This window comes from Crassostrea angulata, chromosome 7 (assembly GCF_025612915.1).
Source record: "Crassostrea angulata isolate pt1a10 chromosome 7, ASM2561291v2, whole genome shotgun sequence".
Lineage (NCBI taxonomy): Eukaryota > Metazoa > Mollusca > Bivalvia > Ostreida > Ostreidae > Magallana > Magallana angulata.
This window is the reverse complement of record NC_069117.1, coordinates 33755676-33770054: the sequence shown is the minus strand read 5'-3', so window position 1 is coordinate 33770054 and position 14379 is coordinate 33755676. Positions and strand designations below refer to the sequence as shown.

The following is a 14379-nucleotide window of genomic DNA, read 5'->3' as shown; positions in this document are numbered from 1 at the left end:
GAAACACTGACCAAAGGACCATTAATTTCACAGTTATGTATAGGGTTTTATGAACATCATAATGATGCATTCAGTTTATCCCCTCTTTTATGGGAGTAGGGAAGATTTTCTTAGATTTAGATACTACTTTATTCCGCCTTAGAACCTGAACCTTTGACTCAGGGGCTATGAATTTCACAGTTTTGTTGGAGGCCTTAATGGCAATCATTATCATGCATTAAGATTTTCTTTTATAAATATATGGATAGAGGTAGAGTTTATCTCCTCCTTCAGCGAAACTAGAGAAGCTTTTATATGATTTAAGACATTTTCACAATATTGCCATATTAACCCCGCCCTTAGACATAAACCCCTGACCAAGGAGCCATGAATTTCCCAATTTAGGTAGAGGGTTTTATGAACATCATAATCATATATTCAGTTTATTTTTTACTAGTGTGGAAGTAAAGAATATTTTCTAAGATACAATACAATTTCACCTTGTCGCCATATTTGCTCCGCCTTAGGACCTGAACCCCTGACCCAGGGGCCGAAAATTTCACAGTTTCGGATGAGGGCTTCATGGGCCTAAAAACCATGCATTTAGTTTTCCCGCAAGTGTGAGAAATGAGAAGATTTTTGAAAATTAGGCCTTTTTGCATATTTGCCCCCGGGATAATAGTGTTATAATTATCTCAAACAAAATTGCGCAAAGCATGTCTGGTATAGGACTTTAAAGTTTTGTGGGTGGGGGCAGACTCATTAAAAAAAATCTTGACAAGCAAAAAAAAAAGAAAGAAAATACGGGGAATTTCCCAATATCATGAAAAAAAAAATATAATCAAACGAGGAGGGCGTCTTTGTACAGGGAGCAGAATTGGTCTTTACCACCCCAATCTTCTACAATCAATGCTTCATGTGTCTTAAGAGAGATAACCCTAGATATCAATGGTTCTATAATAGGTGTTTTCTCTCATAACCATAAACAAGAGGTTCATGTATACAGCAATCTGAATAATGACTTTATATGCAAGGTCGGTCAGACTGTATAGCCGAGGCTTAAGGACATTTGTCTTGCTCCTTTTGATGATGATCTTATGACAAAGAAATAGGTATATCTATTTTTTCTTCTCAGGAAAAGGCAACCTTAGTGAGTTTGTTCTGACTTTTTTCTTAAATTTTGTATTCATTGTGCTCTGCAATGTTCAATTATTTGATACAAGTTAGGAGATGTCCCTGCGTTCTGCATACTTCAAGTCTTTTTTTAAGGAAGAACTTGGATTGGATAAAGGATCTAAATCCAAATACGGGAATGAATACCAATGTAAAACGCAGAACTTTACTTAAAATGAGGAAGATATTTACCAACAAAATTATGAAAAGTTTAACATAGGAATATGTAGAGTAATTCTTTAAAAATCTTCTTCTCAGAAACTAATCAGCCAGGAAAGCTGAAACTTGTGTGAAAGCATCCTCAGGTAGTGTAGATTCAAAGATCCCGGGGGTAGGGTGGGGCCACAATGGAGGGGTCGAAGTTTTACATAGGAATATATATAGTAAATCTTTAAAAATCTCCTTCTCAGAAACTAATCAGCCAGGAAAGCTGAACTTGTATGAAAGCATAATGAGGTAGTGTAGATTCAAAGTTGTGAAAATCATTTTTAAAATTTTACCTGCATAAACAGCATTCAAACATTGCTCAAGTCTTTTAACATTGAATTTGAAGTTGGACACCTTGTGTTAGTGTTAAACTATATGATAAATTTTATCGCAGAAACAAGTGTCTTTGAACCCTGCATGAAAATTCGGATTGACATGCCGTATCTATAGATTCCCATTCATCTTGCTTCCTAACGCATTCTGTGAAAATACTTAATCCCATTAAATTCTTCAGACAATTTACTTCTTTTGATTGCCGTAGACTTTCTATATATCAAAAACGCTAACAAGTGCAGGTTGAGAGTCGCCATATTTTACATATAAGCGCGTGATGTTTAAAAGAAGTTGAGTGTTAAGTTAGGAAGACGACTTAACTGTTGGGGAGAATTTTGTACCACATGCAAGAAATAAGATAAACCTGTCCAAATAGCGCATTTTTTGGTGCACCGTAAATTTCAATCTCTTTGAATTGGAGAAACTGTTTTCCCATAGAGGTACAGACCTGTAGCTATATATAACAATACTAGTGACATCCATACTTCAGGTGCCATGATTTTTGAAGTTGGTCTGTCAACTAACGCTGGATTCTAGTGGCAATGTTTGTTAAGGTATTTAGTGGGTAGTTAGTCCCATCTTTTCTGAGGATTTCATTTATAAATAAATCTCATTACTTGCCATCGAAATGTCAACAGACAATGCATAAAAAGATTGATTTTCCGCATATGTGAAAAGAAAATATTTAAACGTTTTGTGTAAATATTCTCAGATACTGAAGCACCGTGTCTTTCCTACTTTTTTTTTCTTTTAAAAGAACCAGTCTGTGTAGATATCAAATCAAGATCAAAAACATCGCCCAGATGTTAAAAAATATTGCAGGACCCATCAGATATCTAGAACCCTGCCCAGTTCATACAGTCAGAATAGAATCAGAGCAGCGGCTCTGCACAATTCAAAGATGCAGCTCACAAAATGACACTAGTACTGTTTAGGGTTTTTTTTCCCCTCTCCAGTAAAGTATGACCTCTGTGTGCATTAGAATGTTACATTTTGTTGTTAAGATTTACCAATAAAAGACATACAAGTCTAAAGCATTCTAACTCCTTATAGGGGAAACCCCAAAAGGATTTGCACCATAGCGTTAAATGCCTTGCCGTCTAATTTATCCCTTTTTAAAATGAGTCACTTACTGCGTTATCCGAGCTGTTAACTTGTGCAGACTACCAAACGAAGACGATATGAAACCCTTTCTACACGCACATAATCACAGATTCAGTGTAAGTACTTTAATCATGCTTAACATTTACAATGTTAAGACATTCTTATGTTCTTTACTTTTTTCGTTTATTTGTTTGTTTTATTCTAAAGATATTTACAATTTTTTCCAATTTACCATTTAAAAAATCAATAAAATTATGAGGCTGCAGATGTATGAAAATAGATAACAAAACTATATTTAAATTGTTGCATCTGCACATCATTTAATGTCGTTCATTATTAATACTTTCATACTCACTGCACGCATTAATGTAGGCGGTTTAAGTATCTTACGAACTCGGGCGTCAATTTTTTCTTCGAGTTTGGAAAAGATTGTAAATACGTCTTTAACATTTGTGTGCAGTTCTTTGAATTGATGACATAGATTAAAACCCAGGTAGTTTTTTTTTAAATATTTGATTAGCTGGCGCTTTTTGCAAAAATTTCTTTAAAATATCAGTCTTTCAAACTATGCCTTTGTATATTTTTTTTCCAATGTTCGAGAATAATAGCACTTGTAAGAGTTTTAAAATCTCTTCTTTAGAACAACAGCAAATATAAAACTCAAACGTTTTTCCCCATTCGATCTATCAATTTCATATAATTATATCAAAATCCGGGTGTTAAAGAGGCATGGTCACGATTTTGGTCGAATTTCATATTTCTTTTTTAGTGTTTGATATGCTTTAAAAATGCATTTCTAATGATAAAGCAAAATTTGAGATACAAAGCTCACAATTATTTGTCAGGTAAACAAGGCTCGTGCCCTGTTTTTGTTTACTTTCAATTGGTTCAATATACCGGTTCAATATACAGGAAAACATCTTTTTCAAGCTGGTTATATGTAGTTTCTAGTGTTTATCACATTCATGTTGGGTCTAAAACTGAAAATTTCTCCTTAACATTCAAAACGTTAACAAAGCTTTGTTTACATTAGAAAAAATGGTGAGCTCTGTATTTCGCTTATAACTCGACGGCTGACACTCAAATTTTGGTTGCCCACTACAAATGCCTTACTGAGGCATTGTAAACATTAAAGATGGAGAGAAAATATTGATAATAATCGTGACCATGCCCCCTTTAAATTCTTATCAAGGATTATGTTCCACTCACTAAAAATAAATTTCTCGTCGTGTAGATGTAAGACGCACAGGAGTCAACAGCATTTAAACAGACTAAAATAAAATCTCTGTTTTTATACAGTCTTTTGTTAAAATCGACTAGGAGGACATTATGTACGAGAGTTGACACAAAAGTAATATTAAACCTGCTTTGCAATACATTATACTTTTGGAACAACCCCTGTAATATACATTTTTGGCACCTTAAAGTTTCTGATTCGATGACCACAAAGAAAGGCAGGTGTAGAAGATATGCACTGATATTCCTTTAATTGAGAAGGAAATTTAAATTATGTTCTGATATTCGTTACATAATAATGCAATTTACGCTATAAATAAACACAGGGTGTAGGTACAGGTGCTCTCTCATGACTACAGTTCATTAACGTCAATATACATTTTAAAACTTGATTTTGAAGGTTTTCTACAACGAGAAAAAAATGTCAATGATAAACAATTCATAGATATTTTGTGGATGGGTAGTTGGGTGTCATGTCTAAACGAGGTTTGTTCCCACTTTGCCAACATTCTGAAATTCTCAATTCCATTGTGATTTTCACTCCTGGGTGGTCAGGAAGCTATAGTCTGTTTTCACATGTAAATGTGTATTTGTTATCATTTACCTGAGAATAGTTGGATGAAAACAAATAAAAAATAGCATTTAAAAAAATGATAAACTATAATGTATAAAGTTCATTTCGAGTGAAAAGTGAAAACGATTGTGAAATGTTGTAAATAAGTCTTTGCGAACAGTGTTTATGTTATGTTGTCTATTCTAATTATGTATTCATCATCATACAATCGATCTCATAAAATGTGAAGTATACAGCATTAAAAAATATAAGTACTTTATCCAAGAGCGTTTGTGTTTTGTTAATTTCATATTGTGTCGATCGAAAACATTTGATGTAACTATAGAAATCAAAAGAAAATTGAATAAAAGAAAAACTGACATATGTGGACCCATATAATTCATAACTGTAATTTTAAAAAAAAGATTTTTATAATTACATCATTTTTTGAAGAAAGTTAAGTCAACTTATATAATTAACTCAATATATGTAGAAAATAGACAAACCATGATATATATATATATATATATATAGAGAGAGAGAGAGAGAGAGAGAGAGAGAGAGAGAGAGAGAGAGAGAGAGAGAGAGAGCTTAGTTTAAGGCATAAATTAAGGGGGAATATGTAACAGTTAATGTTTTAAAATTACATTTTCATCTGAATTAATTAGATGAAATAAAGTATTGGGACAGAAACTAAATTCATATTTATTCCTCTTTAGGCTTAAAAAAATTATTTCTCCCACTTTTATCTGAAAACAGACTATAGCTTACCTGTAATTAAATTCCTTTGTTCTCCACCTGCACCCATTCCCACTTAGCCAACACCGATCTTCCTGTATTTTACCTGACTAGTGTATTTTATTCTTTTCAAAATATTAGCTAAGTGAGAACACACCCTAAACGCACATCATGAGAGCCTTCGAATTTGGCTTATTCTTAGTTCGCAAAATCACAAAAAGCCGTGATTCCTCTGTAAATTAATTACATGTACCTATATAACAGGGAATATAAATTTTAATAGAAACAATTAAAGTTTGGTATTCGGAAAAAAAAAATATAAGCAAACAAAACATAGACAAACGTGTTTAATTTAGATTTTTGTTGTAGTCGTTTGTATTCCTACGTCAGAGTTCAGTAAGACTGGTTCGCTGTCATTGATTACCAAATCGCAATTTTTACATTTTCTATGGAATCAAGGGCAAACTATCCATTCTAAAGATAGAAACAGCACTGGTGTAGACAAAACTTTATTATTATTTGTTTGTTAAAAAATTGCTTGGATACAATTTTCCAGAATTTTTTAGATTACAGATACAAGAGATATAAATAACAATAAATAAAAATTATGTTACTTATGTCTCTGCTGATACATAACGCATCGTAGAGTTTAATGGCGTTAATTCTATCTTTAAATATTATACAACATGTGGGCTTTTCCGTCAAACACAGCTTAGAAACTACTTGCCATGCGAAATTACATAAACATGTAGCTGACTTTTAAATAAACAATACATGTAATCAATAAAATCAACTACCGTCGGTACTTCAGTACTTTGATTTATAATACATTTTCCTAAAAATTGTAATGTTAGAGATTTGAGGCATGATGCGTGTACATTCGTGTATACTCAGTCATACTCATGTACAGTTTAGTAAACCTGAGTGTATCATTGACAAATTAAGCTTTCTGTCTGTCCGTTTGTGTGTTTGTCCGACTGTTGTCCTCCTGTCCGTAACAAATTTTCGCATAGATTTTCAACAACTATTATTCGCAGACGCTTGAAATGTTAACACACTCTTTGTTTAGGTATGCCCTATGATAGGATTTATTTTTTTTATCAATCAGACCTCAACTTCCTGTTGAATGACCACTTTGTTTATTCTAAGCTTAAATTTTCGAACAAATTTTTGTCACAGATATCTCAGTAACTATTAATCGCAGATGCTTGAAATTTTAATACGCTCTTTGTTTAGGTATGCTGTAAGGCCTAATTTTTTTAACAATTGTCAAAGATTTCTCAGCAGCAGATGCTTAAAATTTTAACACACTCTTTGTTGAGGCAGGCATGCCATATGGAAGGATTCATTTTTTAACAAATTCGATGTCAACTTCCTGTTAATTGTTGACTTTGCTTTTTTGTATATTCATATCAGAGCGGGGATACCAGAGATATCTTGTTTAACATGCATTTACATTTTACAAATCAATACTTAATTTGCACGAACAACTGTCTTGTTGTGCACAATGTAAAGGAACAAATTTGGATTGAGGCTTCATGGATTGTTCCTGCACAAACACAAAGCATGTAGGCTATATATTTTTTTTTAAATTGCAAAGTTTATTTGTAAGCACGTGTTTAATTGCTTAACCGACCTCGGAAAATGAAGGATGTTAAATTCACGTGAATCTCCAGTCGCCATTTTTACATTGTAAATAAACCACACTACTTCACTTTACGGGGCTGGTGATGATGTTAAGAAGAATTTGAGAGGCAAGTAAAGCGACGATATAAGTAGTAAAGTTGTGATATTCCGTTCGTATTTTCCCATGATTTGTAATGATCAAGGTTGATCTGTCCAAAAACTAATACTTTGTACGCCGTGAATTGCGAGTTCTTTGTATGGGAGGGACAGTCACTGTAGCTGTGCAGCATGTCAGGCCGAATCTTACCGTAGAGCTACAGACCTGCAGCTACCCCAGTACCATTTCCACATACATGTCAAGTACAATGTCTTTTATATTCAGACACATTGTTCCATCTGCCTGTTTTAATAAGCCGCAGTTTAAGATTACTTACTATAAATCCAACAATTATAATAATACTGTTGACTTCATTAATACAATTTCTATATACAAAAATACTATTGGTAATTTTTGTTAAGATTATGCCTTTACTAGAAATGTTACAGTTTGACATCCTTCAAGGTTTTTTAACAACATCCAACAACCGTTTTACATTGATTGTATCTACAATTTCCATTATACATTAACAATTTAATCCACATTCGATCCTCCAAAACTGTCTGAATATAAATTTTGCCCTTACTATATATGTTACAGTCTTAAATTCATTTTTGTTGAAATTGATTATTTAAGGTTTGCTTAACAATTTTAAACAACCGTTTTACATTACAATATATCTACAATTTGCATTATACATACAGAAGTCAATCCACATTCCCAAAAACCATATATGTATACATTCAATCCATTTGAAATGATCATTGTTGTGTAGTGTTTCGCCATACAAAAAATTGATATAAGATATGGGATATTTAATGTCTTTATCATTCAGCAATCTAATCTTATCAAAAGCTAGATCATTCTCATTTTACTTGTACAAGCAACGGATATCTAGCAAGTTCACCGTAAACCATATCATTTGGTATCAAGACTGAGCACAAGTTCACAAAATTTATGACGAAGTTTTTAAATTATATAAAATATTCAAAGCCCCATACTTCCCATTCATAATTCAAAAGTGGAGTAACCGTTTTATTGAACATTCAATCTGACAATCAGTAGATCTCGTATCCATGCGAGATCTATTGATAAGAACCTCGTAAGTTGTAAGAACTTGTGTTCGAACCATTTGTATATGTTTATACAATAAAATATGTTCAAACCATCCATGCGAGTTTGTTACGCGTTGTGTGATTGGTTCCAATTCACATTTGTTCGATCTTGAGAATAAGTGTTTTTAATGCATATTTATTGTGCGTTTCCCGACTCCTCTGTTTATTAATGTAGAGGAAATATTACGTAGGCATTCGTAGCAACCACCTCTATATAAATTTTGATATGAATAGAGAGGGTGGTGTATTATTTGTTGAGCTTAGAGTTTCACTGGTATAGCATAAAATACACCGCTGAAGAGATATTTCAAACTGTCTAGACTATTCATTACTTGAAGGTAAGGGAATCAATATTGTTTGAAATTTAAACAAATGATACGAACTAGTTATGTAAATATATTCTCGTGGTGTTTTTCCAAGCTCTCTCGGAGGAGCCCAAGGAGTTGCGCTTGCAATCGGCATTAGTCATTACTTTCGAAATCCAACATATCCACAAGGATATAATCCCAAAATATAAAATATTATTTGGAAGAAGTTTTATCACTTAAACAAAACAAAAGTGAAAAGTATTTACACATTTAGAAATATTGATAAGATAGAAAATATTAAAACTGTTATAAAAAGAGCTTGGATTTTCGATGAGATGTTACAATCTGGTTTACTATTCAAAACAAGCTTTCAAATATTGACGTCCTTTGTTCTAGCTCGCAAAGATAAGGTTATTAAAATTCATAGACTTTCAAAACCAGAAAGGTGTTTGCCAAGAACTACTCTGTTACCAATCTCTCACTAGAAGGAAGCTTGCGGAGTGCGCTCTCTGGTGAGAAATTGCTGTGAAAATGACGTTGTTTCAACTAAGTATAGTACATCCCTGAATTAAGTCGGACGAGTCTCATTGCAGTCAATGTATTCATAAAGGTAGAGTAGTCAATGACTACTGTAATCTATGAGATGAGACGCAGCCTTCACCAAATCGGAGTTAAGATAAAGAGAATATAAAAGTCATTATTGACAATATGTTCCAACCTTTTTCTGTCTGATCATACTGGTATCACCAAATACCAGAAATACGTTATGCCTTGATAATTCAGAGTGAGAAAACTAGATAACAATTAAAATGTTCGGCACATTTTAATATATCCTTTTTAGCGTGCATTTTCGCTGCAACTTCAGAAATTTGCAAACATTCCGCAAACATGTACGTATGTACGATCACCCAATTTTTTAAAAGTTGAAGGGGTCGGGTTAGTGCTTGTGTCTGTTCTTAATATCGCTACATAATTATTTTACTCTCTTTTTCAATCTGATGCAATTGATAAATTTGTTTTGTAACACAAAAAAGATGGGTGGATAAGATAGCGCAAATGCCAATTCGATTCAGTCGTGGAAAACCAATTTTGAATTTATTTTCCCCCAATTCAATCTATTCAAATATATTAAAATACAATGCGCAATTTCTAATTATATTTAGTTTAAAATATATTAAACAAATGATACGAAAATTATTGCATTAAATTTTGGTGGTATCGAACGCATAACATAAAAACCCTAGATATATAAGGTTAGTTTATGTCAGGTGCTCTAACCACTGAGCCATTTCAGACACAAGAAAGTAGGCTGTTTAAATTCTATGTGTGACTTTGACCACAAATTTACGGACTTGTTTTATTTATTCAAAACGTTTAATTGTTGGGATACAAAATGATATTTTTAATGTATAGTGGGTCATCTCTCTACGTTTTTGTTGATTGAAATCTGTTTGCTTTCCATTAGACTTTATTTAGACTATGAGTAAAATATGGAGTACAGACCCACTCTATGAAAGAAAATGCCTTAAAGTCCTAAGAAATGACACTATTTAAAGGTTTTAATACGTATACGCCTGTTTGAGTCAACATATTCTATGTATTGAACATATTTATAGGTTACAAATCAATGATATGTTACATATATATTGCTTTAAATGATTATCAGATTTATTGATATTTTAATTTTTCAGTAACCTGTCCGAGCGTGTATATGCATTTTACACGCCTTATTCACCCTTCTTCTTAATTTAAAAAATTATTTTTCATGCTTTTTTTGAAGGGATGAACATGGAAATCATCTGTATTATTTTGCTGATGATAACTTCGTATGTTAGTGCGGAAGTGACATGCACCAATGACGCAAACTGTTTGTATTCCTACGCCACAACACTGTCCGTGGATTGTTCATCACGTGATCTGAAAATTCCTCCTTGTTTCAACAAAACTTCCGACATAGTGGCCATTAACCTGCGAAACAACAAATTAAATCATGTTCCAGACAATATGCCAAGGAATATAGAATTTCTTGATTTATCCCATAATGAAATCTCAGATAATACAAGTCTGCAAAAATACAAACGATTGCGACATCTTAATCTGGACAGTAACAGCATTAAAGCCGATTCTTTTCAAAACGTGACTAGAATGTCAAATTTACAGTTTTTATCCCTAAAAGGTAATTTCGAAGATTTTGATGGTTATCCGAACAACTTACTTGCAGGATTTGTTTCATTATATCATCTGCGTATTAATGGGCTTCCTAGAGGAAATTTCGCGGACATGTTTCAAAACAAAGCTTACAACTTAAAAATCCTTGATGTCTCCGGATTTGACGGGTCTTGCAGTATATCTCGATTAAATGGGTCAATGTTTGATAAGTTCAATTTGACACACTTAAATTTATCTCATTGTAATTTGATGTATATTGAGAAAGGTTCCTTGGCTTCTCAGAGACATTTGCAATTCTTAGATGTTTCATATAACGAACGACTTGGATTCAGAGGTTTCCAAAGCATAGCACATGACCTTCAGAACAGTACAATCAAAGTACTGAAACTTAACAAGGTCCACTGTACGTTCGGACTAGGCACCATCTTACTTCTGAACCACACGGCTTACTTGAACAAAACCCTACTCGAAGAGTTGTATTTAGACAGTAACAGACTCGAGATCATAGAAACGGGAGTTATTACGTATCATCTGCCTAAGTCTTTAAGATTCTTGTCTTTGGGAGATAATAAGCTGGACAACGGTATTTACGTCCTAGAGGTTTCTGCCTTGCAAAACCTCCAGACTCTTAATGTTAGTTTTCAAATATTTTCGCATAATAACTACTTCGAAGGTTGCCATGATTACCACCAATCGTGTCACATCTCACCAGAATCGAAAATGAACATGAATGAGGGTAAAAGAGGCGAATATCCTCGGTACTTTAACAGCGTTTCATCAGGATTCTCTTTAAAGCCTCCCAAATTTATCTTTTACTTTCCCAAAAATTTGACAACAATATTAGCAAATAACATGAAGTTACAATTTTCCGTGGGTGAACTGTTTTTTGGACAGTGCAATATTACACATATTCACTTTCAGAACAATTTTATATATGAAATGAACGGTCCAACGTCAGGGTGTAATAAACTTATGTATATAGATTTATCCAACAATTATTGTAGAAATTTTACACCGCATGTGTTAAAAATTCAAACCCAACTAAAGGTACTCAACTTTTCTCGAAATGATTTGGGACACATATTCCAGAACGATAACAGAGGTGAGATGTTGGGGAGCAACCTCAAGTTGGCTGTCTTAAGTTTACACGATAATAAAATAACTACTTTACCTCGAAATGTATTTATTAACAACTCAATGATAAAAATTCTTAATGTTTCACACAACAGACTGGACACATGGAATGTTGACCTTCGACATATGCACCAGCTCCAACTTCTTGATCTGTCGTACAATCTTATATCTGCGCTCAACGAATCGACGATCGACTTATTACCAAAACACACGCAATTTAATATCAGTTTCCTAGGAAACCCATTGTCCTGTATATGCAAGAACCTATTCTTTTTTAATTGGATACACAATAACGATCTGTCCAGATTTATTCGCCTCTCTGAAACAAAATGTGTTTACAATAACGGATCCAGCTTACCACTTCGGAACCTGCCTGAAATTCTAGATATATTAAGGAAGGATTGTTCCTCCTATAGCGTAATCATTATCTTGGCATCTTCATTCATTTGCCTCGCCACAAGTTTCATAGTTTATCGAATAATTTATCGGTACCGATGGAAAATATTGTACATATACTACCTTATCAAGCGGGTCATATTTCCTGAAAATAAGAAAACTATTCGGGAAAAATTCTATGAATCTGATGTGTTTATATCATACGCTGACAAACAGAGAGGCTTTGTAGTAAACATGGCGAAGGAACTGGAAAACAAAGGATTCAAAGTTCGTATCCACGATCGTGATTTTATTCCAGGAGTTGATATAGCAGAGAATATTACGATCGCCATTCACAACAGCAGACGTATCATTCTGATAATGACGTCAGACTTCCTCAAGTCTCAGTGGTGCATGTTCGAGTTGAATATGGCGCGCATGGAAAGTCTTTACTCCCGTGAAGGGGTAAACTGTCTTCTTTTAATATTGCTCGAAAAAAGTGTTGTTAAAGAAATGCCACGGTCTCTGTTAGATATTATTGAGAGTAAATCTTACTTAGAGTACCCGGATGATAATGATGATAACGACAGCTTACAAAGTCTTAGTGTATTTTGGAGAAATTTGGAAGATGCAGTAAGTGACACGGAACATAATCAAGAAATTGTGAATGATGGCTAATAAATCGAATGTTATAACAATGAAATATTAAAATGATATTCTATACTTTACCATTCATTTACACGTGTTCTCATTAAAGGGACCTAGACACCATTTGAGAACAAATTTTATTTATTTATTATTTTTTTTATGTTTAAAATGATTTACTTGTGCATATGGAATGATTGACCGAAACTTGAATGTTAAGAGTCAAGTAACAAGTGAGATACAGAGGTAAAAATTCATCGATATGTAAACAAAACTCGAGTCTTATACTTGTCTACAAATAGTGTAATGTAAAGAAATACAATTTCTTTGAGACTCATGGCAAACAAAATGAACTTATTTAACGTGTTCATAAATGATATTATTAACAAAAAGGGCACATTTGATTGAAACCTGTACCAATACAACACACATGTAAACAATAAAAAAAATTCGAACTTTGTTTACAAAAAACAAGAATTTTGTACAATGTGTCTTGCTTGTGACTTGATATACTAGTAATATGATTTTCAAATTTTGAGAAAGCACTAAAAATACCAATTTTAACCATTCTAGACATTCATATTTTTAAAGTTTAGGCTCAAGTTGTGTCTTAGTCCTTTTAAATGAAAAAGAAAACTTAACTTTTTGCCTTGGCGACAATTGATTGCAACATTTGGATATTGAAAAGGTACCGGTATACATGTATATGTATAAAACAGAACGGAATTCGGCCGGCATTGATGTGCATAATGTCTATATGAATGTGGTCCTGAATATATTTATTCTTTTGCATCTCGATTGACTATTCAGTAAATCTATAAGGCTCAGTACCTTTGCAGAGAACACTATTAAATTCGATGAATAGAGGTTACCGTAATATCTCTGGATTTGTCAAATCAATAGTCTTAATACATGTAACATTGCTTTTCTTTAAAGGGGCATGGTCACGGTTTTGGTCAAATTCTATTTTCCTGTTTTTATTATTTACAATGCTTTAGGAATGCATTTCTAATGATAAAATGAAATTTAAGAGTCAGCTCTGTGTTCTGTTTTTGCTTACATTAGTAAAAAATCTTTTTCAAGGTGATTTGTCTAGTACCCCCTAATTCGTTTTAAGCATAAATAAACAGTTCCTAACGTTTAACACATTCATTTTTGGTCTAAGACTGGAGTTTTCACTTCAAATTTCAAAAAGTTAACAAAAACGTTGTTTACATAGCAAAGAATAGTAAGCTTATAACTCAACTACTGACACTAAAAATTTAGCTGCACATTAAAAATGCCTTACTAAAGCATTATAAACATTAGAAATTGTACCAAAATCGTGACCTTCAACACATAACTACCGGAATGTTTTCACGTGATAAAGATTTGATTAAAAAAATTGTGAAAAAAATGAGCTTTTTCGTCTTTAAACTTTTAATGATGTTCTATGAAAGAAGACATCTGAGGTGTCAGTCATTTTTTAAAAGCAAATCCTAAGCATGAAAAGTAGAATTAATAGTTATTTTTAACTAAAAGATAAAACAATTTAGCATCGTACTTCAGTTTGATTAAAAAATATCTGTTAATCTTTTTGACTTCATC

The 14379-nt window shown here is 33.0% G+C and overlaps 1 protein-coding gene across 3 annotated transcripts; it reads left to right on the top strand.

Moving 5' to 3' along the window:
• The first annotated feature begins 2820 nt into the window (after positions 1-2820).
• On the top strand, positions 2821-14128 carry LOC128156319 (toll-like receptor 4). Of its 3 annotated transcripts, XM_052818418.1 has the most exons (3): positions 8282-8499; positions 10250-11271; positions 11868-12037. In XM_052818418.1, the coding sequence occupies exons 2-3, from the start codon at positions 10252-10254 to the stop codon at positions 11886-11888; spliced, it is 1041 nt and encodes a 346-aa protein (XP_052674378.1). In that variant the 5' UTR covers positions 8282-8499; positions 10250-10251; the 3' UTR covers positions 11889-12037. The 3 variants fall into 3 exon arrangements, with proteins under 3 accessions (XP_052674376.1, XP_052674378.1, XP_052674377.1); XM_052818416.1 differs by lacking the exon at positions 8282-8499 and adding an exon at positions 2821-2912 and having other exon boundaries at positions 10250-14128; XM_052818417.1 differs by having other exon boundaries at positions 8294-8499; positions 10250-14128.
• The last annotated feature ends 251 nt before the right edge of the window (positions 14129-14379 follow it).

Excerpts from the sequence above, each read along its gene's own strand:
- LOC128156319 (XM_052818416.1), top strand. The coding sequence starts at position 10,252 with ATGAACATGGAAATCATCTGTATTATTTTGCTGATGATAACTTCGTAT.